The sequence below is a fragment of the Poecilia formosa genome, unplaced genomic scaffold (assembly GCF_000485575.1).
Source record: "Poecilia formosa unplaced genomic scaffold, Poecilia_formosa-5.1.2 Scaffold414, whole genome shotgun sequence".
In the NCBI taxonomy this organism is placed as follows: domain Eukaryota; kingdom Metazoa; phylum Chordata; class Actinopteri; order Cyprinodontiformes; family Poeciliidae; genus Poecilia; species Poecilia formosa.
This window is the reverse complement of record NW_006800353.1, coordinates 37,544-65,147: the sequence shown is the minus strand read 5'-3', so window position 1 is coordinate 65,147 and position 27,604 is coordinate 37,544. Positions and strand designations below refer to the sequence as shown.

Here is a 27,604-nt window from a genome sequence, read left to right as displayed (position 1 = left end):
GACTGGGGTCATTTATTGGCGTGACTTCTGACATGAAAACAGGATGGACAACTGGAGGCCGGGTGTGTTAGGAGGGAGGGGATTCTGAAAGTTGTCCTCACAGTTTAACACAAGAAAGTGTTGACAGAAAGGAGGTCCAAAGGAGCCCAGCCGCAAGCAGAAGATATGATAAATGCATGATAAATTAAATAAAAAAACATCTTACTAAAAGTTATCATGTAAGATATAACAGTTTTTTTTTTTAAATCAATTTGGAATGCGTGACAAAGTTAAACCGTATAGTTTGAGAGTAAAGGTCACAGTGTTTGCTCCTGACTCTATTACATGTTATTTGATTTGCACCGTTTTTACTGATTGTAAATTACAAGCAGAGGTTTGCTTACCGGTGAAAATGTCAGAGGAGGCAAGGGTGAACACACCCACGTCGGAAATATGATGCCAAGTGTAGCAAACAAGAATCACTAAAGCTGGAGAATATTGAGGAGAATGTTATGTCACAGTTAAAGGCATGGCCAAAGGGCTTTGACACAGTTGGCAATCTGGACTTTGTTTATTAATTTTGATGTCATAACTGTGTGAAAGTTAAGTTTTGACACGGGTGGCCCTGGTTAAAAGCAAATGTTCTGCTGTGCTGAACTCTGTGCACGAATGCAGCATTTCTGGCTCTCTGGAGGTCACCTCTCCGCAGGTATAGTCTATGCTCCTCAGTGGGAGTATAAAATAAGCGTATTAGTGTGTGGGTGTGCGTTTCGTGTCTGGCCGTGCCATTCTTTGACCTCCCACTGTGCAACCAGATGATGACTGAGATCATAAGGTCTGAGTGCCCCCTCTTCGTGCTCACTTTCACTTCGACTCTTTCAGCTGTAAACCTCGTGTTTTGGGCAGAACATTGTTTGCCCTTTGACCACAACTAAAGAACAGCACAAGAAGTCATCTGGTCAGGATTACTTGCTGCCTTCATCTGCAGTGAACCGGTATACTTCAGATTTTCCAGATACCTTTTGCAGTGCTTTCGCTGTGCAAGAAGCATTCAGATTGTTGGCATTTTATGATTCAAATGTTTATTTTTAATCTGAGAAAAGAAAAGAAAAATCTGATTTGATGTGGAAGTCGTTTTAAAATACTATGAGAGACTGAAATAAGATTATAAATGATATCAGCAGCACAATCCGGTCAAGATTTTATCATTATATTTTTTTTTTTTTTGTTGGGAATGTTAAACCTCGGACATATCTCTGTCTACAGCGTCAGAAGAAGACTTGTAGTTATTCCACAAAAAATTAAAAAGTCATGCAGCAATCATGCCAGTGATGAGATTATGTCACTGACCACTAGAGGGTCAAACGTTCTGAAAATATCTCCTCAATACTATTCTCAATTACTTTTACCTTCTTCCATCAACTTTCTAGTTTCTCACCACTTTTTTCTTTTTTGCTCACGTTGGCTTCTGCTGTGTTGAAATTTGCTACATGATTACATGGTTCTTTTAATGTTAAATTTCTTCTTTGCATATATTTAGGATGACCTCAACGACTTCCACTTAAATCAACTTTGTTAGGAAACAGAATCGAAAGAAGCTCCACAACGCCTTTCACGTAGCTTTTTAATTGTGGAAAAGTCCCTTTTAATTGCCCCCTCTAGGAAAACCTGCTTCCAGCTATGTTCCAAAAAGGGTTGTTTTTGTCTTTGACTGGGCAGGGTTTCCTTCGGTCACTCTGTTACTTTTGCTAGACAAATAAATCAAATGCTGAGGTCAGCTGTGCTTGTTCATCACACCGTTTACCTGTATCTTGCAATGAGAAGCCCGAATGAATCAAATGAGTTACAAGTGGGTTTCCTTTGAAGACGAATGAACGCTTTACTTCTGATGTACAAGTTAACGGGCAGCTGGCTGTTGACGTTTCCTTTGTAAGTACGTATAAATGAGGTCACAAGCTTGAGTGTGTTTGTTTTCCAGCTAAGTTTCAGAAGCCCTGGAGGTTTCCTATTGTTAAGACTTCCTGCAGAAATTGAGCAGGCAGAGCAAGGGAAAGGGAGGATCACACAAATATGGACGCCGAGCAGAAAGCTAAAGAGCAATTTCAGTTTCACTTTTTGAAAAAAAAAAAAAATTGCAGCTAATTGGAGACGTGTATGACAACATACCATGAATTTCTATGCCTTTACCAAAAATAATTCAAAAGTTTAACAAGAACTTGATATATTTGTGAGTCTAAAACTCTTTGTGGAAACTGGTAACACAAAATGGCAACGGGTTAATTATTAATAAAATTGACAGTTCTAGTGAGAAATTTAAATTATCTTCCAATGTCATATCAGTTTGTGGTTTTTCATTGCTTAATTGTGTATGATTACACATCATTTAGCCTGGAAATTTTAGTTGATGACCACTTCATAAGATGAAGCTTTATCCATTACAGAACAACTTTTGGTGTATTCCTGGAAAGTACAAACAGTGTTCAAGACTTAATCGTCAACCACTGGTGTTACTGCTCTAAGTGAAGCGTTTTACATCACCACATACTTTCAAGATCTATAAGTTCAATGCATAAAATATGATCTGCTGCACACAGGGAAAATGTAGGTTAAAAAAAATTTGATTTTCAAGAGTCCCAAATGGAGGAGGCCTTTCAACCACAAACACTGGATGCTTGTTACAAAAATACTGGTGGAAACGTGCAGCACTCCCCCTACCCCCCGCAAGACTGACAATGGTTTTACATTGTTTTATAATCCATTGATTAATGGTCGTCCGATTTTCTGTCAGAAACAAACTTGGTTGAATGACAATATTTTCTATCCACATCGGTAAGATGCATGAATGGTTTTGGGTGGACGGATAGTTATTATGCAGTTACATAATTGTGTGTATAATATATCTAACTGTGGGAATATACAGAGTACATTTTTTATTTTCTACTCTGGGACTAGCTTTTCTCTATAAAGTTGTAACTAACAGGAAATAATCAAAGTCTTTAGGCTTTATTTTTGGTTTATCGTTCTAATGGTGCATAATATTAATTCAACTTACTGTTGCTCTATGGTGAACTCCATGAAGAGAGAGCTGGATGATGTGAGACACAAATAAATAAACCATCTCTGAGCTTACTCTAAGCTTCTCTAAAGGCTTGAAAACAACAACAACAAAAAAAACTTACTGCATCTTTGAGTCTTATGAGTAAAAGCTGTTTAACAAGATTATTCAAAGTTGTTAAAGTTCTTATTTCAACTCCCTTGTTCTGCCTTCCTGACTCATCGTATGATGAGCCTTCAATGAAGACTTTCTCTGTCCCAAGACTTACAATGCATTTACTCAAGTCTAAGGTTAACATTTGGTCAGCTGTATCACAGGCTGCAGATTAGCTCACTGTTATGTTTATTGTTCGTCTAACTGTGAATGGAGCAAAAGCACAGGACTTCCTGTCATTGTGCAGAACTGGAGCTGGACTATTCAACAGGCATTTTCACCCCCCCTTCATTTTCAACTCTGTCACTTGATTATTCTTTCTCCTCCGCGTCATTTCTTCTTGAGCATACTTATCTGAGCCATCGGGTTTGAAAGCCTCAGCCTTGGGAGTGCTGCTGTCGTAATTGTCTTGTCATTTGAGCTTCTGTTTCATTCACTATCGGAGTTCACACAAGCCCCAAAAAACAGAGAAACAATAGCATCCACTGAGAAATCTCCAGATGTGACCTTTTATTCCTTAATTGTTCCCATACATTGAGGCCTCTCGTCCTATGTGCTTTCTCACAGTGCTAACAAATTGTGGGAAAATTGATAGGATATTTATTTTCGAGCCATGCGTGTTCCAAAAAATAAAAAAAATAAAAAAAATGTGTTACTGCTTTTGCTCAAAATTCAAACAAACACTGAAGCTTTTCAATATCACAAGCCATTAAGCGTAATTATATTTGCTCTGCCATTATTTTGTGGTGAGATATCATGTACCAGACAGCTGAGAGGTTTAATAATTCACTTACTGCCGCTCAAGTGTGAGCGACTTCCCTTGTTCTCACCGTGGGGGTGTTCTTTAAAAGCGCCTGCAAATGTGTGCATGCGAACACACTCGTGCGCGATTATACGAGAGGGTCACCGAGGGTCATCCCTTTTGACCACTCCAGAGACAGGAAATGGCTCCAATATGGGACTGAGTGAAGCTTCCTTCAGCACTCCCGGGAGCGATCCGGGCCCTGTGTCAGGACCAGAACGCCAAGATCACGGAGCCAAAATGGACAAAAGTGGAAAATACAGATGTTTCGTACTTTGCATTTGAAACCGTAGATCTGTGTCAAGCCTCGCAGGGCCCCGGAGGTTTATTAACAGTGTCAGTGGGGCAGCAGATGATTGGCTGATGCGTCAGGAAACATTCACGTCCTGTTTGAAACTAACTCTGCGCATTTCAAATTCTAATTCACGTCTTACATGTTATCATCGCCAAAAAAATAAAATTTAAAAAGCAGTTCTTTGTAATCAACAAGCTTACTTTAGATTACAATGAATTTATCTCATATTTACAACTTTTTAAAGCCTCTTCCTTCCATGAGACTTTTTTTTTTTTTCCCCCAGACCTAATCCTAGAACACTGGTGCTTCTTCTCAATTTTGGACAGCGTGCAACTATTCTACATAGATGGTCAGCGCTGAACAACTGTCTTGGCTGTGACGGTAGAGGAGATTATTATTTACACAAAGCATATTTCCTAATGTCTGGAGGAATCATCTCTCTAAGGAATTTTAGAGCCACTCTTTCATGTCATAAAAGCAGGCAGTTTGTTACATTGCAGGTTCCTGGCGGATTATAGCTGTCTTCAAGGATATATGGTGCCTTGAAAAAAATCTTCATACTCCCTTGGCATTTTTATATTGTGTCATTTTACGACCCCAAACTTCAACTCAATTTTTATAAAACAGAACAAGCGGGAAGCATACATAGTTTTCAAAAGTTTTTCAAGTTAAAAAAAAAAAAATCTTATAAAAAGTATGGCTTGCATTTGCAGCTGCAAGTATTTTTTGGGTAAGTCCCGACCAGCTCTTCCTGCAATTTAAATGTTTGGCCAATCCTCTGTAGAAAATAGCTCAAGCTGAGTCAGACCGGATGGAGAGACCAACTGTGATAATCGATTTTCAAGTTTTACAATAGATTGTCGGTGAGATTTTGGTCTGAGCTCTGACTGGGTCTTATTGTCAGATTATTATCACTTGATCTAAACCATTCAATTCTTGCTCCAACATTATGTTTAGGGTCCCTACTNAACATTCCAACCACAAATGCGAAAGAGTTTTTAATAAGACTTTATGTGATTCATTAAACACAGCCATGCATGTGTAGAAGGAAAAGGATACATGGTTGACTAAATGTTTTACAAAACAAATCCAGAGAAGCAATTAGTTCAACAAGCTGCAAGCGTTTAGAATTCAAATTCAATTAAAAACTACTTCTCAGTTGTGTTTAGGTCTGGACCGGCCATTCCAACAAGAACGTGTTGGAATGAATATGTTGTCGTTATTAGAGAGGCTCTCTGATAATGAGGAGCTCGATTACCAGACGTGACAGGTGAGCGATTGGGAACGGGTTGCGGCTGCGAGACGAGGCTCAACAGGCCAGCTGAGGGAAGGAGACTGATGAACATGGGATAACCCGAGGGGAACATAAACAATAGTCAAATGGAGAAACTCTAATATAAGGAAAACCACAATGAACAAAATGCAAGAGCAAACTAAGAGAGTGAATAAAAAACGGATGAACTGAAAAGGCAAGACAGAAGCCAATATGAACAAACAATAAATATACAAACAGATGAAAACTAAAACTCAAATACTCAGCATGTTTTTGATACATGGTTTGTGGTATTTTTTTAAATTCTTGGTAAAATTTTAAAGGTAATTCTTAAAGCTTTGGTTCAGTAACATATTTCTTCAATAATAACTTACAGAGCACACAGTTGATCTCTACCACTCCTCCAGAGTAGTATTCCATACTTTTTCTCTTTTTCATATAATAAAATTTTAACTAGCTGCATATACACTGAGATTAAATTACGCCTGGAATCTTTTTACTGTCTGGACAATTCCTGAAGGCATTCGGTCATGTGTAATTTAATTTAGGGGTCAGACTGAAGGGAGGGAGGCTTCATAAATATTTAGCTTTGATATTTTTATTTACAGATAAACCTTTTATGCAGTTGTTAGCACTATTTGCTGCAGCAAGAAGGACCTAAATCCGAGTCCCAGCCAGAAATGTTCATGTTCTCGTCTTGCTCGCGTCGTCTTTGCGTCCAATTGAAGCTCTGACACCCAAACAGGATCATATAAGTATCTTCAAAGTGACCCAGGTTTCACCCTGTGGGTGAAGGAAAACAATAGTCTGACATACGAGGGCATCAATTAGAGATCCAGTCCATCTCCTCTCCCTGCATGTTAGACAGGACTTGAAGCTTTACTTCACACGGGGCCAGCACGAGGTCAGGAACCTCTGACTCCGTCAACAACAGGGAGGTTTCAGTTACACCCCAAAAACTGGTCCTCTGTCTCTGTCACAGACACAGTGGGGTCGTTCCCAGCCGCTACAGTGACGCTTATTTCATCACCTTCAAACAAATAGTCATAGAGCACGAAAATATCATGTAGGTTTGGAAACATGCAACATATAAGAACAGCAATAATATTAATAATAATAATAGGCATACAGTAATATTATCATCTGAATCTAAAGTGAATAAAACTAAAATACAGTTGTGATGGGCAAGTATACTAGTATTTGTTAAAACAATCTCATAAACCTGCATGTCTTTTGATCACTGCACCTTTTTATTTTATTTTATTTTTACAAAGTCGCATCATCAGTCTTTGAGCCAACAAAAATTTATTGTGTAGTATTATTGAACAGCATGATGGGAAACAATGGCTTAGTCATCCTCGCTGCAAACAATTATCTACTAAAACATTCATGCAGTAAAAGCCCACTCCAAGTTTATGGCTTGTTGTGTTTGGCTGGTCTGTTCAGTTCAGGTCAGTTCGTTCATGTAGCCGCAATTCATAATACAAGACAAACGGGTCAGATTCATTTCATGTTATAAAGAATCTCCTTCACTTATAATTAAATTCACATCAGTCCATCATTATGTAATCATACATTCAGATTCAGTTCTAAATATGGCACATTAGAGTGAAATTTAGCAGATCCTATTGTAACTTAAAAAGTTATCTATTAACCCCTTAATAGATAACTTAAACCCCTAAAATATATATTCCAACAAGATTTAGTTTGTACCAAGCACGTGGCGACATTGGAGAGGAACCACTTCCCTTGAACAAGAGGAAACCTACATGAGAGGCAGGATCCATGTGACCTGCAGTCTTCTAGGAATGGACTGAGGTTAAAAGGACAGGAAGCAGACAGAAAAAATGCCAGAGGAATGGACACTGGATCACTCCCTATGGGAGAAGAAAAACAAAGAGCACACAAAGTTAATTGCAGCAGGTAGCTTGGGCAGTGATTCCACCCAGGAGACAAACATGGCCAAAGATATGGGAAATGGGCCAAGGAGTGTTTTATATCTAAGAGAAAAACAAAATCAATTAAAAATAATAATGTCAGCAATGGCTTCAACAAAAAAGAGCTTGCCACAAAATTAATGGACCTTGTAGGAAAGAATAATAAAGAGAGAACACAAAGCAATGTTTCCACAAATTACCTCAAGCCGCACTAAGACAGTAAAAACAACTAATTTGCCTGCAAACTCTTTTTTCCATCAGTTTTATTACATAATCAATCCCAAAAATAATCACATTCCATGCAAATTTCGTAACTGTTTAATTTTACCAATAAGTTTTTTTTCTGTCCATAAGTTACATTCTTAACACTTTTCCCTGAGTCCAGACTCGGCAAAGAATCTGTGGAGGGAGTTAAAGATTAGGGTGATGGCAAGGAGGCCATCCGATCTCAAAGACTTGGAGCCCTTCATCGAAACTAAAGAGAAACATGCTTGGCAGTTATAAGAAGGGTTTAACTGCTGTAATGTCAATGAGTGTTTTCCCATTGATTATTGAGAAGGGTATGCTAAAAAGAATGTGAATGAAAATAGATAATATTTTTACTATTATTTCAATGTACCCCTTTTACATTGTTTTATCTGTAGCCAACGTCCCTGAGTGAGACATGAGATAGCCCCAATTGTGCTAAAAGTCATTTGCCCACAAACTATTGTTATTTTGATGGGTTTAGTCTTCAAACTAGGGCTGAAGGGTACAGTTCTAAGTAAAAATTAAAAAAACGACAACAAATGCACTTCACTAAAGATTGCATATATTTGCCTCTTTCAACAAAAAGTAACTTTTTTCTTTTTGCAGATTGTCAACAAACGCAATGATTATACACTGAAACGACTTCTTCTTCTGTCTCAGATCATCCCTTGTAGCCAAAACCAAAAATGAGAAGTGAGAAAATATTGGAGGATGAAGCAATAAAGGTTGCTTGCACACACTCATTTCCTCTGAATTTTGTTAACGCTTGCAAACTCTGTACATATATGACCTCTTCTGATTTAGTAGACAATGACTGTCTTTTTATTCCAAGTTAACTCATGCTGCATTTTTCAAGGAAAATGTCATGCTTGAATTGTCCGTTTTGGTTCACAAAGGCTTACATCGTGTAGACTTGGACACTATAAGTCTTACATGGATATGGAGCTATCTCTTATCAGATGTCATTGTTGTGGAATTAGAATGAAAAATTAAAACCCATGAAGTTTCTGTGTTTTTCTGTGTGACTGTGTAACAAAAACAGGAATCGGGTTTCTATCATAGTTTGTCCCCAGACCCTGTTGTCACTCTGTAGGAAATTTGGTGGGGCTTCACTGGATTGTTTTCAGATTGCGGCTTACCATAACAGAACTGCTGTGCCTCTCCGCAAGCAGTTCAACAAGGACAATGCAGCAGCATGCATTGTGAGGATCTTTGGTTGAGCAATAACCTGATTGTGAGGATCTTATGTTGATTTTTGTCTTCTGCTCGTGTATGTACTCGGTTATTTGCCTTTCACTTCATGTCATGTTATGGTTCTATTTCTATTTCCTTTATTTAAAAACCCTATGGAGATCCAGATCTCATTTTTTTCAAGAAGGACCTGGGCAGAAATCTGCAACATGCACCAGAAAAGTATAGACCAAAACATGCCACACAATTCAGTTTAATGCTACATCAATCCACAACAAATGTCACATTAAGCTTCAAGGCTACTTTTTGTGAAGACATGTCAGCATGCACGTGCGCACTGGCTTTTACCATGACATTCTTGGCGTGTCTCACGGCCTTTATGCCTAAAGGATATCGCATTCTGCTCAGACTGGGGTCATTTATTGGCGTGACTTCTGACATGAAAACAGGATGGACAACTGGAGGCCGGGTGTGTTAGGAGGGAGGGGATTCTGAAAGTTGTCCTCACAGTTTAACACAAGAAAGTGTTGACAGAAAGGAGGTCCAAAGGAGCCCAGCCGCAAGCAGAAGATATGATAAATGCATGATAAATTAAATAAAAAAACATCTTACTAAAAGTTATCATGTAAGATATAACAGTTTTTTTTTTTAAATCAATTTGGAATGCGTGACAAAGTTAAACCGTATAGTTTGAGAGTAAAGGTCACAGTGTTTGCTCCTGACTCTATTACATGTTATTTGATTTGCACCGTTTTTACTGATTGTAAATTACAAGCAGAGGTTTGCTTACCGGTGAAAATGTCAGAGGAGGCAAGGGTGAACACACCCACGTCGGAAATATGATGCCAAGTGTAGCAAACAAGAATCACTAAAGCTGGAGAATATTGAGGAGAATGTTATGTCACAGTTAAAGGCATGGCCAAAGGGCTTTGACACAGTTGGCAATCTGGACTTTGTTTATTAATTTTGATGTCATAACTGTGTGAAAGTTAAGTTTTGACACGGGTGGCCCTGGTTAAAAGCAAATGTTCTGCTGTGCTGAACTCTGTGCACGAATGCAGCATTTCTGGCTCTCTGGAGGTCACCTCTCCGCAGGTATAGTCTATGCTCCTCAGTGGGAGTATAAAATAAGCGTATTAGTGTGTGGGTGTGCGTTTCGTGTCTGGCCGTGCCATTCTTTGACCTCCCACTGTGCAACCAGATGATGACTGAGATCATAAGGTCTGAGTGCCCCCTCTTCGTGCTCACTTTCACTTCGACTCTTTCAGCTGTAAACCTCGTGTTTTGGGCAGAACATTGTTTGCCCTTTGACCACAACTAAAGAACAGCACAAGAAGTCATCTGGTCAGGATTACTTGCTGCCTTCATCTGCAGTGAACCGGTATACTTCAGATTTTCCAGATACCTTTTGCAGTGCTTTCGCTGTGCAAGAAGCATTCAGATTGTTGGCATTTTATGATTCAAATGTTTATTTTTAATCTGAGAAAAGAAAAGAAAAATCTGATTTGATGTGGAAGTCGTTTTAAAATACTATGAGAGACTGAAATAAGATTATAAATGATATCAGCAGCACAATCCGGTCAAGATTTTATCATTATATTTTTTTTTTTTTTGTTGGGAATGTTAAACCTCGGACATATCTCTGTCTACAGCGTCAGAAGAAGACTTGTAGTTATTCCACAAAAAATTAAAAAGTCATGCAGCAATCATGCCAGTGATGAGATTATGTCACTGACCACTAGAGGGTCAAACGTTCTGAAAATATCTCCTCAATACTATTCTCAATTACTTTTACCTTCTTCCATCAACTTTCTAGTTTCTCACCACTTTTTTCTTTTTTGCTCACGTTGGCTTCTGCTGTGTTGAAATTTGCTACATGATTACATGGTTCTTTTAATGTTAAATTTCTTCTTTGCATATATTTAGGATGACCTCAACGACTTCCACTTAAATCAACTTTGTTAGGAAACAGAATCGAAAGAAGCTCCACAACGCCTTTCACGTAGCTTTTTAATTGTGGAAAAGTCCCTTTTAATTGCCCCCTCTAGGAAAACCTGCTTCCAGCTATGTTCCAAAAAGGGTTGTTTTTGTCTTTGACTGGGCAGGGTTTCCTTCGGTCACTCTGTTACTTTTGCTAGACAAATAAATCAAATGCTGAGGTCAGCTGTGCTTGTTCATCACACCGTTTACCTGTATCTTGCAATGAGAAGCCCGAATGAATCAAATGAGTCACAAGTGGGTTTCCTTTGAAGACGAATGAACGCTTTATTTCTGATGTACAAGTTAACGGGCAGCTGGCTGTTGACGTTTTCTTTGTAAGTACGTATAAATGAGGTCACAAGCTTGAGTGTGTTTGTTTTCCAGCTAAGTTTCAGAAGCCCTGGAGGTTTCCTATTGTTAAGACTTCCTGCAGAAATTGAGCAGGCAGAGCAAGGGAAAGGGAGGATCACACAAATATGGACGCCGAGCAGAAAGCTAAAGAGCAATTTCAGTTTCACTTTTTGAAAAAAAAAAAAAATTGCAGCTAATTGGAGACGTGTATGACAACATACCATGAATTTCTATGCCTTTACCAAAAATAATTCAAAAGTTTAACAAGAACTTGATATATTTGTGAGTCTAAAACTCTTTGTGGAAACTGGTAACACAAAATGGCAACGGGTTAATTATTAATAAAATTGACAGTTCTAGTGAGAAATTTAAATTATCTTCCAATGTCATATCAGTTTGTGGTTTTTCATTGCTTAATTGTGTATGATTACACATCATTTAGCCTGGAAATTTTAGTTGATGACCACTTCATAAGATGAAGCTTTATCCATTACAGAACAACTTTTGGTGTATTCCTGGAAAGTACAAACAGTGTTCAAGACTTAATCGTCAACCACTGGTGTTACTGCTCTAAGTGAAGCGTTTTACATCACCACATACTTTCAAGATCTATAAGTTCAATGCATAAAATATGATCTGCTGCACACAGGGAAAATGTAGGTTAAAAAAAATTTGATTTTCAAGAGTCCCAAATGGAGGAGGCCTTTCAACCACAAACACTGGATGCTTGTTACAAAAATACTGGTGGAAACGTGCAGCACTCCCCCTACCCCCCGCAAGACTGACAATGGTTTTACATTGTTTTATAATCCATTGATTAATGGTCGTCCGATTTTCTGTCAGAAACAAACTTGGTTGAATGACAATATTTTCTATCCACATCGGTAAGATGCATGAATGGTTTTGGGTGGACGGATAGTTATTATGCAGTTACATAATTGTGTGTATAATATATCTAACTGTGGGAATATACAGAGTACATTTTTTATTTTCTACTCTGGGACTAGCTTTTCTCTATAAAGTTGTAACTAACAGGAAATAATCAAAGTCTTTAGGCTTTATTTTTGGTTTATCGTTCTAATGGTGCATAATATTAATTCAACTTACTGTTGCTCTATGGTGAACTCCATGAAGAGAGAGCTGGATGATGTGAGACACAAATAAATAAACCATCTCTGAGCTTACTCTAAGCTTCTCTAAAGGCTTGAAAACAACAACAACAAAAAAAACTTACTGCATCTTTGAGTCTTATGAGTAAAAGCTGTTTAACAAGATTATTCAAAGTTGTTAAAGTTCTTATTTCAACTCCCTTGTTCTGCCTTCCTGACTCATCGTATGATGAGCCTTCAATGAAGACTTTCTCTGTCCCAAGACTTACAATGCATTTACTCAAGTCTAAGGTTAACATTTGGTCAGCTGTATCACAGGCTGCAGATTAGCTCACTGTTATGTTTATTGTTCGTCTAACTGTGAATGGAGCAAAAGCACAGGACTTCCTGTCATTGTGCAGAACTGGAGCTGGACTATTCAACAGGCATTTTCACCCCCCCTTCATTTTCAACTCTGTCACTTGATTATTCTTTCTCCTCCGCGTCATTTCTTCTTGAGCATACTTATCTGAGCCATCGGGTTTGAAAGCCTCAGCCTTGGGAGTGCTGCTGTCGTAATTGTCTTGTCATTTGAGCTTCTGTTTCATTCACTATCGGAGTTCACACAAGCCCCAAAAAACAGAGAAACAATAGCATCCACTGAGAAATCTCCAGATGTGACCTTTTATTCCTTAATTGTTCCCATACATTGAGGCCTCTCGTCCTATGTGCTTTCTCACAGTGCTAACAAATTGTGGGAAAATTGATAGGATATTTATTTTCGAGCCATGCGTGTTCCAAAAAATAAAAAAAATAAAAAAAATGTGTTACTGCTTTTGCTCAAAATTCAAACAAACACTGAAGCTTTTCAATATCACAAGCCATTAAGCGTAATTATATTTGCTCTGCCATTATTTTGTGGTGAGATATCATGTACCAGACAGCTGAGAGGTTTAATAATTCACTTACTGCCGCTCAAGTGTGAGCGACTTCCCTTGTTCTCACCGTGGGGGTGTTCTTTAAAAGCGCCTGCAAATGTGTGCATGCGAACACACTCGTGCGCGATTATACGAGAGGGTCACCGAGGGTCATCCCTTTTGACCACTCCAGAGACAGGAAATGGCTCCAATATGGGACTGAGTGAAGCTTCCTTCAGCACTCCCGGGAGCGATCCGGGCCCTGTGTCAGGACCAGAACGCCAAGATCACGGAGCCAAAATGGACAAAAGTGGAAAATACAGATGTTTCGTACTTTGCATTTGAAACCGTAGATCTGTGTCAAGCCTCGCAGGGCCCCGGAGGTTTATTAACAGTGTCAGTGGGGCAGCAGATGATTGGCTGATGCGTCAGGAAACATTCACGTCCTGTTTGAAACTAACTCTGCGCATTTCAAATTCTAATTCACGTCTTACATGTTATCATCGCCAAAAAAATAAAATTTAAAAAGCAGTTCTTTGTAATCAACAAGCTTACTTTAGATTACAATGAATTTATCTCATATTTACAACTTTTTAAAGCCTCTTCCTTCCATGAGACTTTTTTTTTTTTTCCCCCAGACCTAATCCTAGAACACTGGTGCTTCTTCTCAATTTTGGACAGCGTGCAACTATTCTACATAGATGGTCAGCGCTGAACAACTGTCTTGGCTGTGACGGTAGAGGAGATTATTATTTACACAAAGCATATTTCCTAATGTCTGGAGGAATCATCTCTCTAAGGAATTTTAGAGCCACTCTTTCATGTCATAAAAGCAGGCAGTTTGTTACATTGCAGGTTCCTGGCGGATTATAGCTGTCTTCAAGGATATATGGTGCCTTGAAAAAAATCTTCATACTCCCTTGGCATTTTTATATTGTGTCATTTTACGACCCCAAACTTCAACTCAATTTTTATAAAACAGAACAAGCGGGAAGCATACATAGTTTTCAAAAGTTTTTCAAGTTAAAAAAAAAAAAATCTTATAAAAAGTATGGCTTGCATTTGCAGCTGCAAGTATTTTTTGGGTAAGTCCCGACCAGCTCTTCCTGCAATTTAAATGTTTGGCCAATCCTCTGTAGAAAATAGCTCAAGCTGGGTCAGACTGGATGGAGAGACCAACTGTGATAATCGATTTTCAAGTTTTACAATAGATTGTCGGTGAGATTTTGGTCTGAGCTCTGACTGGGTCTTATTGTCAGATTATTATCACTTGATCTAAACCATTCAATTCTTGCTCCAACATTATGTTTAGGGTCCCTACTTGAATGTAAGCCTTTGCTCCAATTCACCTCTCCTCCATCTCCTCATCAACTCTATCCAAGGTCCCGTTCTCTGCTGAAATGAAGGCTCCCCCCACATCATAATGCTGCCAGTACCATGTTTCACATTGTTTTATATTTACCAAAAGGTTTCATTTAGGTGGGAGGATTTCCTCCTGAGTTTTTTTTTTTGCGTTCCCTACATGGCCTGTAGCAAAGAGCAAACAGAACTTAAAATTGCTTTCTTTCTAAATACTTGCATATCTGTTCACTTTTTTCCATTTTTCATTTTTAGATAATGAATTGAATAGTGTTCTGTGAGCTGTTCAAAGCTTAAGATGTTTCATTAGCAGAGCTTGTTTTAAACTTCTCCTAGCTTTATCCCCGACCTTTTTGATGTGCTCCTTGATGTCTTCATAATACTGTTTGTTTGCTAATGCTCTGTAACAAACCACTGAGACCCTCAGAGAACAACTGAAGGCCTCTTGTGTGATTTTCAGAGGCAATTTGTTGCACTAGATTTTTTATGGATATCAGAGAAAGGGGGGGTTAAACAATGCACTCCACACTTCCAAGAATATGGCAACATGATAAAATGTGAAAGGATTTACGTGTATGAATGCATTTTAAAGTTACTGAAAGTCAAATAATGACGAGTATACATCATTCAATGTAATGTAAGCGGCACATTTAAAATTTGCTAGAGTCAGAGAAGCTTTCGCTCATCATTAGCAAGGCTGAGGATGCATAAATTAAGCAACCCTTTTTGGGGTACTGTTTAAGAAGTTTTATATTCAGCCTTGTGTTTAACAGTGCACAGCTTTATTGCTGCTTGTGAAATATTGAGACTGCATTGAAAAACCACAGAAATGGGGCTGATAGAAAGTCCATTAGTGGTTTTGTTATAGTGAACACACACATTGCCTCAATTTAAAATTCCCACAAAACTCCACTGACAGAGACTGGGTTCTAACATTGGGCTTTTTGTCAGGTTATATGAGAAACCATGGATTTTTTATTTTTTCTTTTGGAGGGTACATGTGGTGGGTGGCTGGGCCTCCTGAAGTGACTTCAACATATCAGGGAACATGTCGTTAACGGTCTACATTATGTAAGCATCATAACACAAGAATTTCAGTATGTAAAACTAATATTCCAGAGTTGGATTTTTAGCTGAAACTCTGGATCGTTTTTTCAAGGTAAGACATAAAAAGCTTTGGTATAAATAGCTAATATTGTAGATATAATGGCTAAAGGTATAACTATAAAGTATTAATATCTAAAGATTTCAGGTAGATGTATCCAAAATCTTGATGTATATATGGCTGAAAGTTTAGACTATATGTAGCTGGAATTCTAAGCAGATACAAATTATTAGGAAATTCTTTTAATTTTTTCTCTTCTTTTTTTTTGTGGTGAATTATTCTCAGTTTGGAAACTGGGCACTCAACTGAGAAAACATCACATGTATTTGCCCACTGTGCCAAGCCTTTTTGGTGTCAAAAACCTAAAGCATTCGGCATCAGCGTGGTTTGCCTCATGCCAGGTTCTCTCATTAGCGAGTAATGATAAAGTCCCTCGCTTCATTATTACAACACAACCATTCATTTTGGTTTTTAACCTTTATTTTTTTTTATATGTATATTTATGTGAATGACGAGTAAGCCCGCCATGCTATTTATGTTAATTCTAGCACTCAATTTTAAAGTGTGAGTGTTTTATTTTACATAGTGATCAAAACCTCACAGAGTCAGTGCAATGACTTAATTTCAACTGAGGTGTGAACAGCAGTGTCAGTGCAAAATAAATCCTCACTTTCTGGATCTGCTGTTGCTGGTTAGAATAAAACAGCATAAAGTTCTATCTTTTCCATCCAGCTTAGCTTTAAAACTAAGATGAGTATAATTAATATTCATTAAAAACAAGATCTTGAGAGTAAATGTTAGAAGATGTAGATGAGGAGCAACAAGGCTAGTCTTTAGTTCCAGTCAAAGTCTGCCATCTTGTGTCTGTAGCCGATGTTACACACAATCCCTGTTCCTATTCATTTAAAGCAAAACCTGCATGCCTAATGCACTTAAAGAAAATAGTTAATGTCTGTAATTAAAGATTAATGATGAAGGTTATTACTAAGAAATTATTCGATTTCCATTCTTCTAAATTTGTGGAACATAAAATGAGTAAAGCAAAAAGCATGTTTGGACTTACTGTCAACAGTGTGACTGTTTTGTTATCTCAGTACGTGACAATCACAGTTGTCATTGAAAAATAGCCAGAGAAACCTCAGCTTTAGCAATTTTTTTGGTGTGCATCAAGTCAAAGTGGGACAAATGTGCAAATGACTAAAGTATGTGATTAACATATATGTTGTGTATGTTAAATTTAAGTGTCAGCGGATGTCATTTTAACTCTGGGGTCTGTAACTCCAAATGTCTCAAAACATTCAGATGTGACTCTGCTCCAAAGCACCTGAATAAAATGAATATTTTCAGGTGTTGTTGGCTGTTGGCTGTACTTAGCAACTTTTCAAACCCCTCTAGGACTTTTAATTAATTAATTTATTTATTTATTTATTTCAAAAAAGCAACTATTGACAAATTTAACAACTTTTTTCTGTGTTATTAGAGACTGGTGACAAAATAGGAAAGTACCAATAATGCAGCACTTACAGCGAGCAGTGCTGCTGTGAGCCCCTCCCACTGAAAGCATCCTGTCCTGCAGCATATTCAACCCACTCCACTCTGAGTGGATCTGCATATGCATTGAATCATGCATGTGCAAAGCTGTCTGCAACCCCTCTCTGGACACAAAGTATCACATTAAATATGTTTTTTTTTCTTGCTGCCAAATGTTTTGTAACCCAAAATGACACACTAAAATGAATTTCTGCATTTGATTCACATAGCCTGGCAGAAGATGAAGCTAAATAACTCATAGTTTATGCAGATGTCTGAGGCCTCTATACCAGCATTACCAGTCACAAGGATGAAAATGAGACAGTAAAACTGGCTAAATAAGAAAATATCAATTTAGAAAATTGATGTTTCTAATCTCTCTGATGTTTCTAATATTAACCAGCTGATCAGTATGTGAATCTCTACCTTCAACAGCTGTAGAAAGAGGAAAATGAATATCAAGTTGACGAAAAAAAGTAAGAAAACTTCAAAAAATATATTTGAAATATGAACAAAGTTGAACTTGGAGACCATCTTTGATTTTACGCTGTTCATGTTAAATCTTCCTCCTCGCTGACCCAGTTGTCTTGTCTCTGTTTCTGTTGTATGCCAAAAATAACTGAGATTATTGATTCATTCACAGCCTTCATTCTTATTAATAATATTTATAGCCTTCATTCATATTGATAACATTCACAACCTTCGTTCATATTGATATTCATAGCCAACATTCATATGGATGTTTATACCCTAAATTCATATTGATAATATTGATAGCCTATATTCATATCAATGAAATTCACAGTCTTTGCTCATATCATTAAAATTCAACTCTTTCAGTCTTATCAACAATATTCACAGCCTGTTAATATTAATAGCCTTTGTTCATATCAGTAAGTCACAGCCTAAATTGATTTCAATAATAGTCACTGCGTTCATTCATATTTATTACATTCACAGCCTATGTTCATATTAATAATATTCAAAGTCTATGATCTTATAGATAATATTTACAGAATACGTTAATATTGGTAGTATTCAAAGAATATATTGATATTATTCCCAAATTACCTCCATAACAATATTTACAGTTTTATACATATTTTTAATATTCACAGCCCATACGTTCATTTGGGTTATATTCAGACCCTATGTTCATATCGATAATATTCACAGCCTTTGTTCATATTGATATTCACAAAATTAACATAAAGAATTTCAGTTTTAATGAATGTGTTTTCATCAATATTTTTAATGTATTTAATACAGTTGAACTGAAACTTTCACATTAAAAATATTTATTTGATAAATCACTCGTCTGAATTACTATTAACCTGCTGTGTAGGATTTTCCCACAACATTGAAGGCAACACGAGAGAAGCGTTCACGGTCCTGCTCAGACCTCATTCGACGTCACAGAAGCACCGCCACCATGTTAGATCAGGAAGTGGGCTGAGACTTCGCTAGAACACCGAGCCCAGCTTAACGTCAACGGCCGCTGACTCTTCTTGGCCGACCTGTCTTTCACCTCCTTTTTTCACCTCCTTTTTTCCCACTTCCACAATTCGGTTTTGATGCTGCACGGCTCCCTATCTCACCGAGGTAGGCGCCTGTCTTTGAATCCGACCGCTTCGCAGCCTCAGCTATGACTTCTCTCACGCAGAGAACCTCGGGCCTCGTCCAACGGAGGACCGAGGCCATTCGCAGCGCCGCTGCCGCCGAGAAGGAGAGAGATTCCGGTGGAGAGGAAGACGAGGCTCGCCGAGGTGAAGAAGAGGAGGACGACAAGGGGGACTCTAAGGAAACCAGGCTGACGTTAATGGAGGAAGTCCTGCTACTGGGCCTCAAGGACCGAGAGGTGCGGACTGTTTATAATCCGTTAATTTATTAAAAGTGTTTACGTTGCGTCATCGGCTAAATGTCAACACAGAACACTGAGTTTATCCACTCGGTAGCTAATGTTTCCGGGATTTGTTTATGCTCAGCTTGAAGTGTCTGACTTTAAAGTGTAACGGTGTAAATCCTGTTAGCTAACGTGTGTCAAGTAGCTTCTGTTTACCGACGTGCAACGTGTCAGTTCTCTCAAGGTGCTCAATATTAACAGTATTATCTGAATACGGCGGTCCGGTGCGGTACCGAAGCATCCGGTTCATAACTTCCCGGATCAAAGCAGTTATGCTACTTGTTTACCAAGATACGTAGCTTCCGCGGCTTGCGTTACCTGGGTAGTTCTCCAGGTGTGAGGTCCTTTGAAACATGGAAGTGTTGTACCAAGGCTGGCTCAACACGTCAGCTAAGCAAGCGTTTTTTTCTTCTTCTTCTTCTCCGCTCAGGGCTACACGTCGTTTTGGAACGACTGTATTTCTTCCGGCCTCCGCGGCTGTATGCTGGTAGAACTGGCCCTCCGAGGAAGGATACAGCTGGAGGCCTGCGGTGTGCGGAGGAAAAGCCTCCTGGCAAGAAAGGTGGGTATTTGTCATCGAAATTCTTTACATGGCATACCGTAGAGTTTGTTTGTTATTAAAGATAATTACGCTTCAGAGGTCAGAGGAAGCATTTTTGTTATCTTTCCAACAAAGGCACTTCTTGCCTCTCTTGTAATTCCTGTTTGTATAAGATGTGAATCCAGTTCAAAGTTAACTTGACTGCCACTGACAATTCTCGTTTTTGTTTTTGCAAGGTTATCTGCAAGTCTGATGCTCCAACAGGAGATGTGTTGCTGGATGAGGCCTTGAAGCATATTAAAGACACTCAGCCTCCAGAGACTGTGCAGAGCTGGATAGAACTCCTCAGTGGTGAGATAAGCACTTCTGACTTTGTAAAACAAAGCTTGCAGTCATCATGAAACTGCCCAAGTGGATTATGTGCCTTTATTTGCATATCTTGTGCTGATTTGCTCCATTTCACTACGAAGTAGTTTTCCCATTTGGCCCTTGTTATTCAAGGTTACTTACATTCAACCGTCTAAATTTTTAAGCAGGTCAAAATCCCACCAAGTCGATGCCACATTAGTTACCTTCAAATGTATCTCATTAGTAATTTAAGGATGCAAGGTTGTGTACGTTTTACTTCTTCCTTTAATTGGAATCATTGTGCTGTAGTTCCTGCAGATGTTTTCAGACTATTTTGCACCGTGCCAAAACTCTTCTTTTTAGGGAACTAAAAAACGAAATGACCAATTTGTGAATCGCCCGTGCTGTGAAGCTTACCACAAGCCGTAAGTTAAGTAACGAAGCGTGAAGGCAAGGGGCACTCCTGTCGGCGTTGAAAACCATAACTGAGCAAAAGTATATTTAACTTGAGTTATTAAGTCACCTAAGTTATCTTTAATCTTAATGTGATTCATAAATTTTAAAGGGAATTTATACGCCATGTTGGAGAAGAAATTCTTCAGTCTTTGTCTTAGGATTATCTAAATAACCAGTTTGAAAAAGTGCATTTTTCAAATATGTTTCGCAAAAGTGTAAAACATTCAAACGCTACAAGAGTGCTGCACCTACCATTTTAAATGTAAAAGCATTGTACAGCAATGTATATTAATGTTTGTTTGTTTTTTCCATGAATGTTGCCTGAATTTGTAAGAATTAGGACAGCCCACTAAATTACTTTATTAAATGGATTAAATCATCCTTTCTGATTTTTGTTTCAGTCTTTTGAATAATTATCAAAGATAAATTTGGTTTTGTTTGCTGCAAAATAATCAATTTGCTCATTATTTCTGTATATTTTCCTCCATTTACACAATAACTGTCGCTATATTCTGTATCTCTTTTAGGAAATGGAGGGTAGATTAACGTTAACACTCTCAGTCCAACTACTACTATCCTAACAGCTCACCATCGTCACAACTATTAATCGTATATCTTCACTATGCTGACATGGAAGTGTGGTTTCTACCTTCTTGGTATTGTGATATTGTCTGTTGCCTTAGGGCGACATACCCAAGGGGAGTTAGCTTACGGAAACATGCAGAAACTCTGGTTATTTAAAGCTACATTTTTGTGGTGACCTGTAGGAGAGACCTGGAATCCCCTGAAGCTCCATTATCAGCTTCGAAACGTCAGAGAGCGTCTGGCTAAAAACCTGGTGGAGAAGGGGGTCCTCACCACAGAGAAACAGAACTTCCTGCTTTTTGACATGACCACACATCCGCTAACCAACAGCACCATCAAGCAGGTATGATGAGGCAGTGTTCATCCCGTCCATTCATCGTGAGATATGTTGTTGAGCTGAGTAAGGATTAACGAGTCGATATGTATCATAAAAGGTAAAAGCATTTTTCAGCTCTCTGCTATGACTGACTGCTATTGTGTGAAGTGTAGTCACACCCTCAGTTTAATTTTCAACAGGTTTGACCTCTGCTAGCACAGCTTCAGTTACATTAGATCTTGATAAAGTTGTGTGTAATTTGTCTTTAGCTTGTGTGTTTTGCGAGTTTTGCACCACACAAAACCATTCATAGCTTCTTCACAAAGTACATCTGTGAATAATTTGATGTTGGTATAAATTTAGCTGTTACGTAAATGCCAGCTGGATTTCTTTACTAAAAATATATTCATATAAAAGTGAATATTTTCAATGTTAAAGGGGGGAAATAGTTGGGGATTCAGGCTGAATGTTCTGCAGCATTGCATTGTTTACTTTTTGGTTTACAGGGGCAAGCGTGTGCATTTCTTTATCAGAGCCACCAAGATAAAATCTTCCTTTTATCCCACAACTTGCATTTTAAGTTTCAGCAAAGTTTAAGTGTTGCAATCTCAATAGTTCTAGATGATGCACTTCTGTTTCCGAAGTTTTAGATTTTAGACCAGCATTTCATCAGCTTGCAGAGTAGCATGCAAGAGGGAATGGAGTAGAAATGAAAGGATGTATAAGTGTCCAAGGCTATGACCCATATTTGTTGTCCTTTTTCTCTAAATGATGCATTCTTTTAGCTAAAAAATCTTTGCTTTGAAAACATCGTTTCCACAATAAGTACTGGGACCCAGCTATTGGTGAAGTTATTGCATTTTACTTTATTTTAAGCAAACATTGCCATGTGTATATTTATTTTTTAATTTTATTGGTTTATAATTGCATCTGCAGATTGATCATACTCTGGCCTCCAAAATGAGGATGTCCGTGAAGCTCTTCACGTGTTGTGTGATTAATTTCTTTGGTAATATAAGTTAACTTACATTATTGTACCAACAAACTATGACGTGTGTGTAACATGAGTCACACACACGTCATCCTCTCACCATTTTAAAGATTCAGCACGTCACAACATGATTCATTGTGAGTTTTACAAAACCTTTATCTCCATTTAAATGAGACTTTTATTTTAGTAGACTTGATGATGCTTCGAAACTACTTGGCTCAGCTAATATTTCTTAATTAGATAGAAAAATAAGCTGTAATTTTATTTATTAATTTTTTTTGTGAAAGATGGGATTCAGCCAACAAGCCTTATTAGTCTAATAAATTGTTGTGCTCACTGGCAGAAATCTGAGGATTGCACCAAGAAGCAATATTTCCAGCTTATGCTGAGTTGGATGTTCGCTCTCTACATCACTGATGTGGATCTGTATTAAACTGACAGTTTGAACTGTAAGAAGACCAACTTGTTCAATAAATCTTCCTAGTTTAATAAATATCCCAGGAGGGAAAAATGAGGTTGAAACACTTATGTGGTCAGGCGGATTGATTGTAATTGAGTCATAAGAACCGAATGGAGAACTTTTGATTAATGGTGAGTAAATGTTGGGCTCATCCATCATTTAGACCTTTATCCAGTTGATATTTATTAGCCTAAAATGCCCAGCGGATGAGTCTTGCACAAAGCGTCCCACTTTCGTTGTCCTTTAAATTTTGGGCTTTTTGAAATGACAAGATTTGCCCACCAAGTGCAGATGCTCTAATTGCTGATTCTTTAAACGGAAGAACGACTATTATTTCTACTGCCACTAAAATCAATCAGATTTTAAACGGTTTAAATATCTACTCCATATTTTTCATCTGTTTTTGTGTTTTAACTGGACTATATACGCCGGAGGCCAGCCAGCTGTGGTTTCAAAACAGCGTTACTTTAGTAAGAGTGTTTGGTGGGATGTTTTAAATTCCTGTGACTGTTGGTGGTTTTTGCTACCTGAAAGACAAAATTAGCAGCATCCTACTTGATGGAGATGTGGTGTGGTATTGCAGTGTCCTTTCAGGCAGCTGAACTTTCGGGTCTTATATTTCAAGACCTTTAAACTGTGAAATTGTATAAATACCAAAGATAAATCATCCAGATAGCAGTGGAAATGCGCAAAAACGTCTGTTAATACCAAAAGCGGCTGTAATGTCGATAAAGATTTTTGTATTGATTAAGAATAATGATAATATTTAATAACCTTTTTTTTTTAAATAAATGTAAATTTAAAAACAAATTTTAATAATACAGCAATTGTAGATTGTTTTAACTTTTGAAATGTAAATTTTCTAAACTTCAGATTTGTAGAGAAGTTTGTTAGCCGGCTCATGTTATAACACAAAACGGGTTCATGATTTATTTCATATTAATCTGAAGGATTTAAACTACTAAGTGGTATAAAATCACGCCTAAACTTCTACTATATATAATTAACAGCTATATTGAGGTGATAATTGTTTTTCTACAACTCTTTAAGAGTCTAAATGAGGTGTAAAAAGACTCATTTTCTGAGGGAACCCATACAGCTGCAAACAGAAAGCCTCAGTTAATTAAGTTACCTTATATTTACCCTCACAGTGCAGTATGTTTCAGAGCATGATGAACCTGAAGATGCTTTAGAGTTTCAAACTAAAGGAAGAGCTTTGTGAAACTTCCTTTGTACCGACCACTCAACTCTCTTAAGCGAGTGTTACAGATTTGGTGAACGCTGGAAATGCTGTGGGTTCCCCTTTACTTTTAGTGATTGGTTAAAAGTATAACTGTCATCTGTAAAAGGGATTTCTGTTTTCTCATTTGGCACTTGAAGTGGAAGTAACGCTTTCCTTTTATCCACCGCAGCGCCTTGTCAAGAAAGTCCAGGATTCCGTTTTGGAGAAGTGGGTCAACGATCCTCATCGCATGGACAAGCGGGTGCTCTCCCTGATTCTCCTGGCTCACTCGTCCGACGTCCTAGAGAACGCCTTCGCCCCCCTCCAGGACGACCAGTACGACCTGGGCATGAAGCGGGTCCACACCCTGCTGGAGCTGGAGCCCGAGAAGGAGAGCTCAAAGCCCAATGCCAATGAACTCATGTGGGCTGTGGTCGCTGCATTTACTAAATGAAAATGCCTGACTGGTTGAGACTGAAACGATCTGGCTGTGGTCTGGGTTATTTAATTGGTTGAAGGACTTAATAAGACAGACTTCACTTAAATGAGACAATCTATTCTGGTTGAGGAGCCTGTTTATACATCTATTCTGGATGACATTTTTTTTTTTTTGGTGGTAGTCCATATTAACAAAGTGCAGTCTGAGTGGTGGTGGGCTTCACCAAGTAACTGTTGATTGGAAGGAATGATGTCTGGGTGGAAAACGACGACGGGCTGCTTTCACACGAGTGAGGTAAGTGATCTGCCACCGCGGACTATGGATCTATTTCAAAACATCAACACTACAAGCGGACGAGCCTCTGCTTGCACAGGATGGCACCAGAGAGCAGAGCAGGTGGCAGTTGTCATGGTGAATATGAAGAAACTGACCAGGGTCAAGCGTCGCATCAAAGAAAAGAAAAAACGTCACCTGCATTGCTTCAAGGTCTGGCCACGGTTTGCAAACTAGTCTCTGTACGCTCCCTCATGCTAAGTCACGAATTACAAGACGGAAAATTACATGGCTATAGATGCTCTTTGCACTCACGGAGGCCCCATCCCCGCCCTCCCGCGCTACGCTACGCTCTCTCCAACAGTTCATTCCCCAACGTGTTGGGGAGAAATTGCTGTTATCGTTACTGTTAGAACAGACTACCTGAATGTTTCACAGATTTTCTCGTTATTTTGTCCTCATGCCTCCCTTCTTTCTCATCGCATCCTGGGGAAGAAAGGAAGGATAAAAACACCCAAGTTATCTGACCCTTTAGTGACTTACATGAAGAATTTCACCTCGAGTGTATTTAAGTACAAAAAAAAAACTTTTGCTTTTTTTGTTTGTTTTTTTTTTTTGCAAGGGTCCATTCTGTGTTTATAGTACATGGCAAGTCTCACCATTGTTGTTTTATGTAGCTAGCTGATGCCTGGAGTAGCCTTTCATTTATTACCTGTTTTATTCAGTCTTTACCCCGTGTAGGTTGGATTGTATTTTACAGAGTTGAGTAACATTAAAAATTATGAACTTTAGCAACTCTGACAGAAAAAAAAAATTAATTAAAAGCTCCCTATGTAGACTGCTTCTGATCAATAACAGCTTCTGCTTTCTGAGTGTGAATTAAAACTAAAGGTGCTTCCAGAAACTAATTTCAGATTGGGATCTCTGAGGGTAAGAGCTACGAGGCTGCTTACTGAAATAGGCTGAGGATATTTCTACTAGACAGGTTTGTTTCAGTTTGGTCCATGTTGGTGTCAATTCCCCCTTATTTTTGTTTTTAATGATTAAATGCACCTCTTCACTGAATGCAACTGGTTTTACACCCATGATGATTGAAGAGTCTTGTTCAAGTGGAGTTTTTGTTATCCGCCTTATGAAAGTAACAGGCCTGGTTTCCCACTTTGCTGATCCACAAACTTCAGTGTGAACTGTTTTCCTTCTACGAAAGAATGGAAATTATCAGTAAAAATCTAAGAAGATGAAACGCGTAGTTTGGATGAGGCGTCCTTTAAAAAGGTTCCATCTTGCAGTTGATGAATCTGTAAGTTTTATTTTATATATCTAGTCATAAATCATACAGATTTTGTTTTAAAAAAACAAACAAACAAATAAATAAAAAACATGGGGATGTTGTTTTGTTCTTTAGAAGACGCAAGAGTTATGTGGGGCCCAAATGAATCCAGAAGAATAGAACATGTAGTCCGTTGGAACAAAAACTTAACACCAAAAACATGATTCAGAGCAAGTCAGTTCAAACTTATTTTCACAAATAAAAATGTGATCATAAATATAATTCAATTCTAGTTAATGTAATCTTTGTGTAATGTGAAATTGCTTTTCGTTTGATTGTATACATTTTTTTTCCCCTTCCTGTTTGGTTTTAATTTCTACATGCAACATACCAAGGGGTATGAATAACTGTTCCAAAGCGTTTACAGCAAAGAGACCATGCATGCTACTGGTGGAGGGGCCGGGGTACTTGACGGATGTAGCTACAGAGAGCAGGCTTGTATGTAATTATTAGTCATTTTACGTGTATGATCTAATGGAATTCAATGAAAGGGATCTACTCTGCTATTCTCTATAATTCTGTATGCTTTTTTTGTATTACCACAGAAAATAAAGTAAGGATCCTTTAAGTGCCTGAATTCACACTGTTTTGGTGTTTTTTATTTTCATGTTCTCCGTAACCATTTTTGCATCCATATGTCTCATAGGGTTTTTTTTTTTTTTTTACCTGCTACAAAAATGTATGATTTATTCATTTTGAGTAAAGTCTGTAGTTCACAATGTAGTTTTCAGTGTTTTTCCTCAAAGTTAGAATGAGTTTACCAACTACTACTACACTAGATTCAAATGTTTGAGCATAAAAATGGTTCAAAGTACAGATCTTTGACATTCAGTCACCAGATGCAGTTAATATACTGGATAATCTTACTTTCTCATGAAAAACTACTCAAAACCCTCGAACGTTAAAGTTATGTCGCATTGCAAATATTTATGTTTGGATTTTACTCAGACCAACACAGGTGTAGCGCATAATAAAGTCTGTCCTCAAGGGTTGTTATCCTGCATGTTTATATTCTTTCCCTGGATCATGAGCAGATTTCTGCTGGGAGAGGATAGTTGGGCCATTTGAATCAGTTGTGTTAGAGCAGAGACACAAACTGCCAGGAGCTGGATACCTATGACTTAAAGGGCCAGTGTCTTTTTGGATGCCTCTCTGCTTCAGCACACCTGGTTCCAATGTTTGCTCATTAGCAGAGCTCTGTAGTGCTAGACTGCCTGCTAGTGAGGCAGTTTAACCATTTAATTCAAGATTGCAAAACATAAAGGCACACGTCTAAAAGCTGCAGGACCCTGGCCCTTGAGGGCTGGAGTTTGAGACCACTGGCTAAAAGGCACGTGCTTTATGCGCTTGGTGCCACTCACGCACGCGTTTGCATGTTATTTCCACTTGGGGGCAGTCTTGTCAATAGGAAAAAAAATTTGAAGGGTAGTTCTTTGCGGTGTTCTTGCTGTTGTTGGATAAAAACACATACTCATT

General features: G+C 38.2%; 1 protein-coding gene across 1 annotated transcript; it reads left to right on the top strand.

Annotated features, from left to right (window-relative positions):
• Window positions 1-18,672: 18,672 nt before the first annotated feature.
• Window positions 18,673-26,705, top strand: LOC103155134 (Golgi phosphoprotein 3). Its single transcript, XM_007576683.2, has 5 exons — window positions 18,673-19,122; window positions 19,598-19,729; window positions 19,945-20,059; window positions 21,280-21,440; window positions 24,277-26,705. Exons 1-5 carry the CDS (start codon window positions 18,910-18,912, stop codon window positions 24,538-24,540), a joined length of 885 nt encoding a protein of 294 aa, XP_007576745.1. The 5' UTR covers window positions 18,673-18,909; the 3' UTR covers window positions 24,541-26,705.
• Window positions 26,706-27,604: the final 899 nt, after the last annotated feature.

Bases quoted from the DNA above. Each gene is read 5' to 3' on its own strand.
- LOC103155134 (XM_007576683.2), top strand. From the start codon at position 18,910: ATGACTTCTCTCACGCAGAGAACCTCGGGCCTCGTCCAACGGAGGACC. The intron at 19,123-19,597 runs GTGCGGACTGTT...TTCTCCGCTCAG, and splicing joins TGGGCCTCAAGGACCGAGAG to GGCTACACGTCGTTTTGGAA. The intron at 21,441-24,276 runs GTATGATGAGGC...TATCCACCGCAG, and splicing joins CCAACAGCACCATCAAGCAG to CGCCTTGTCAAGAAAGTCCA.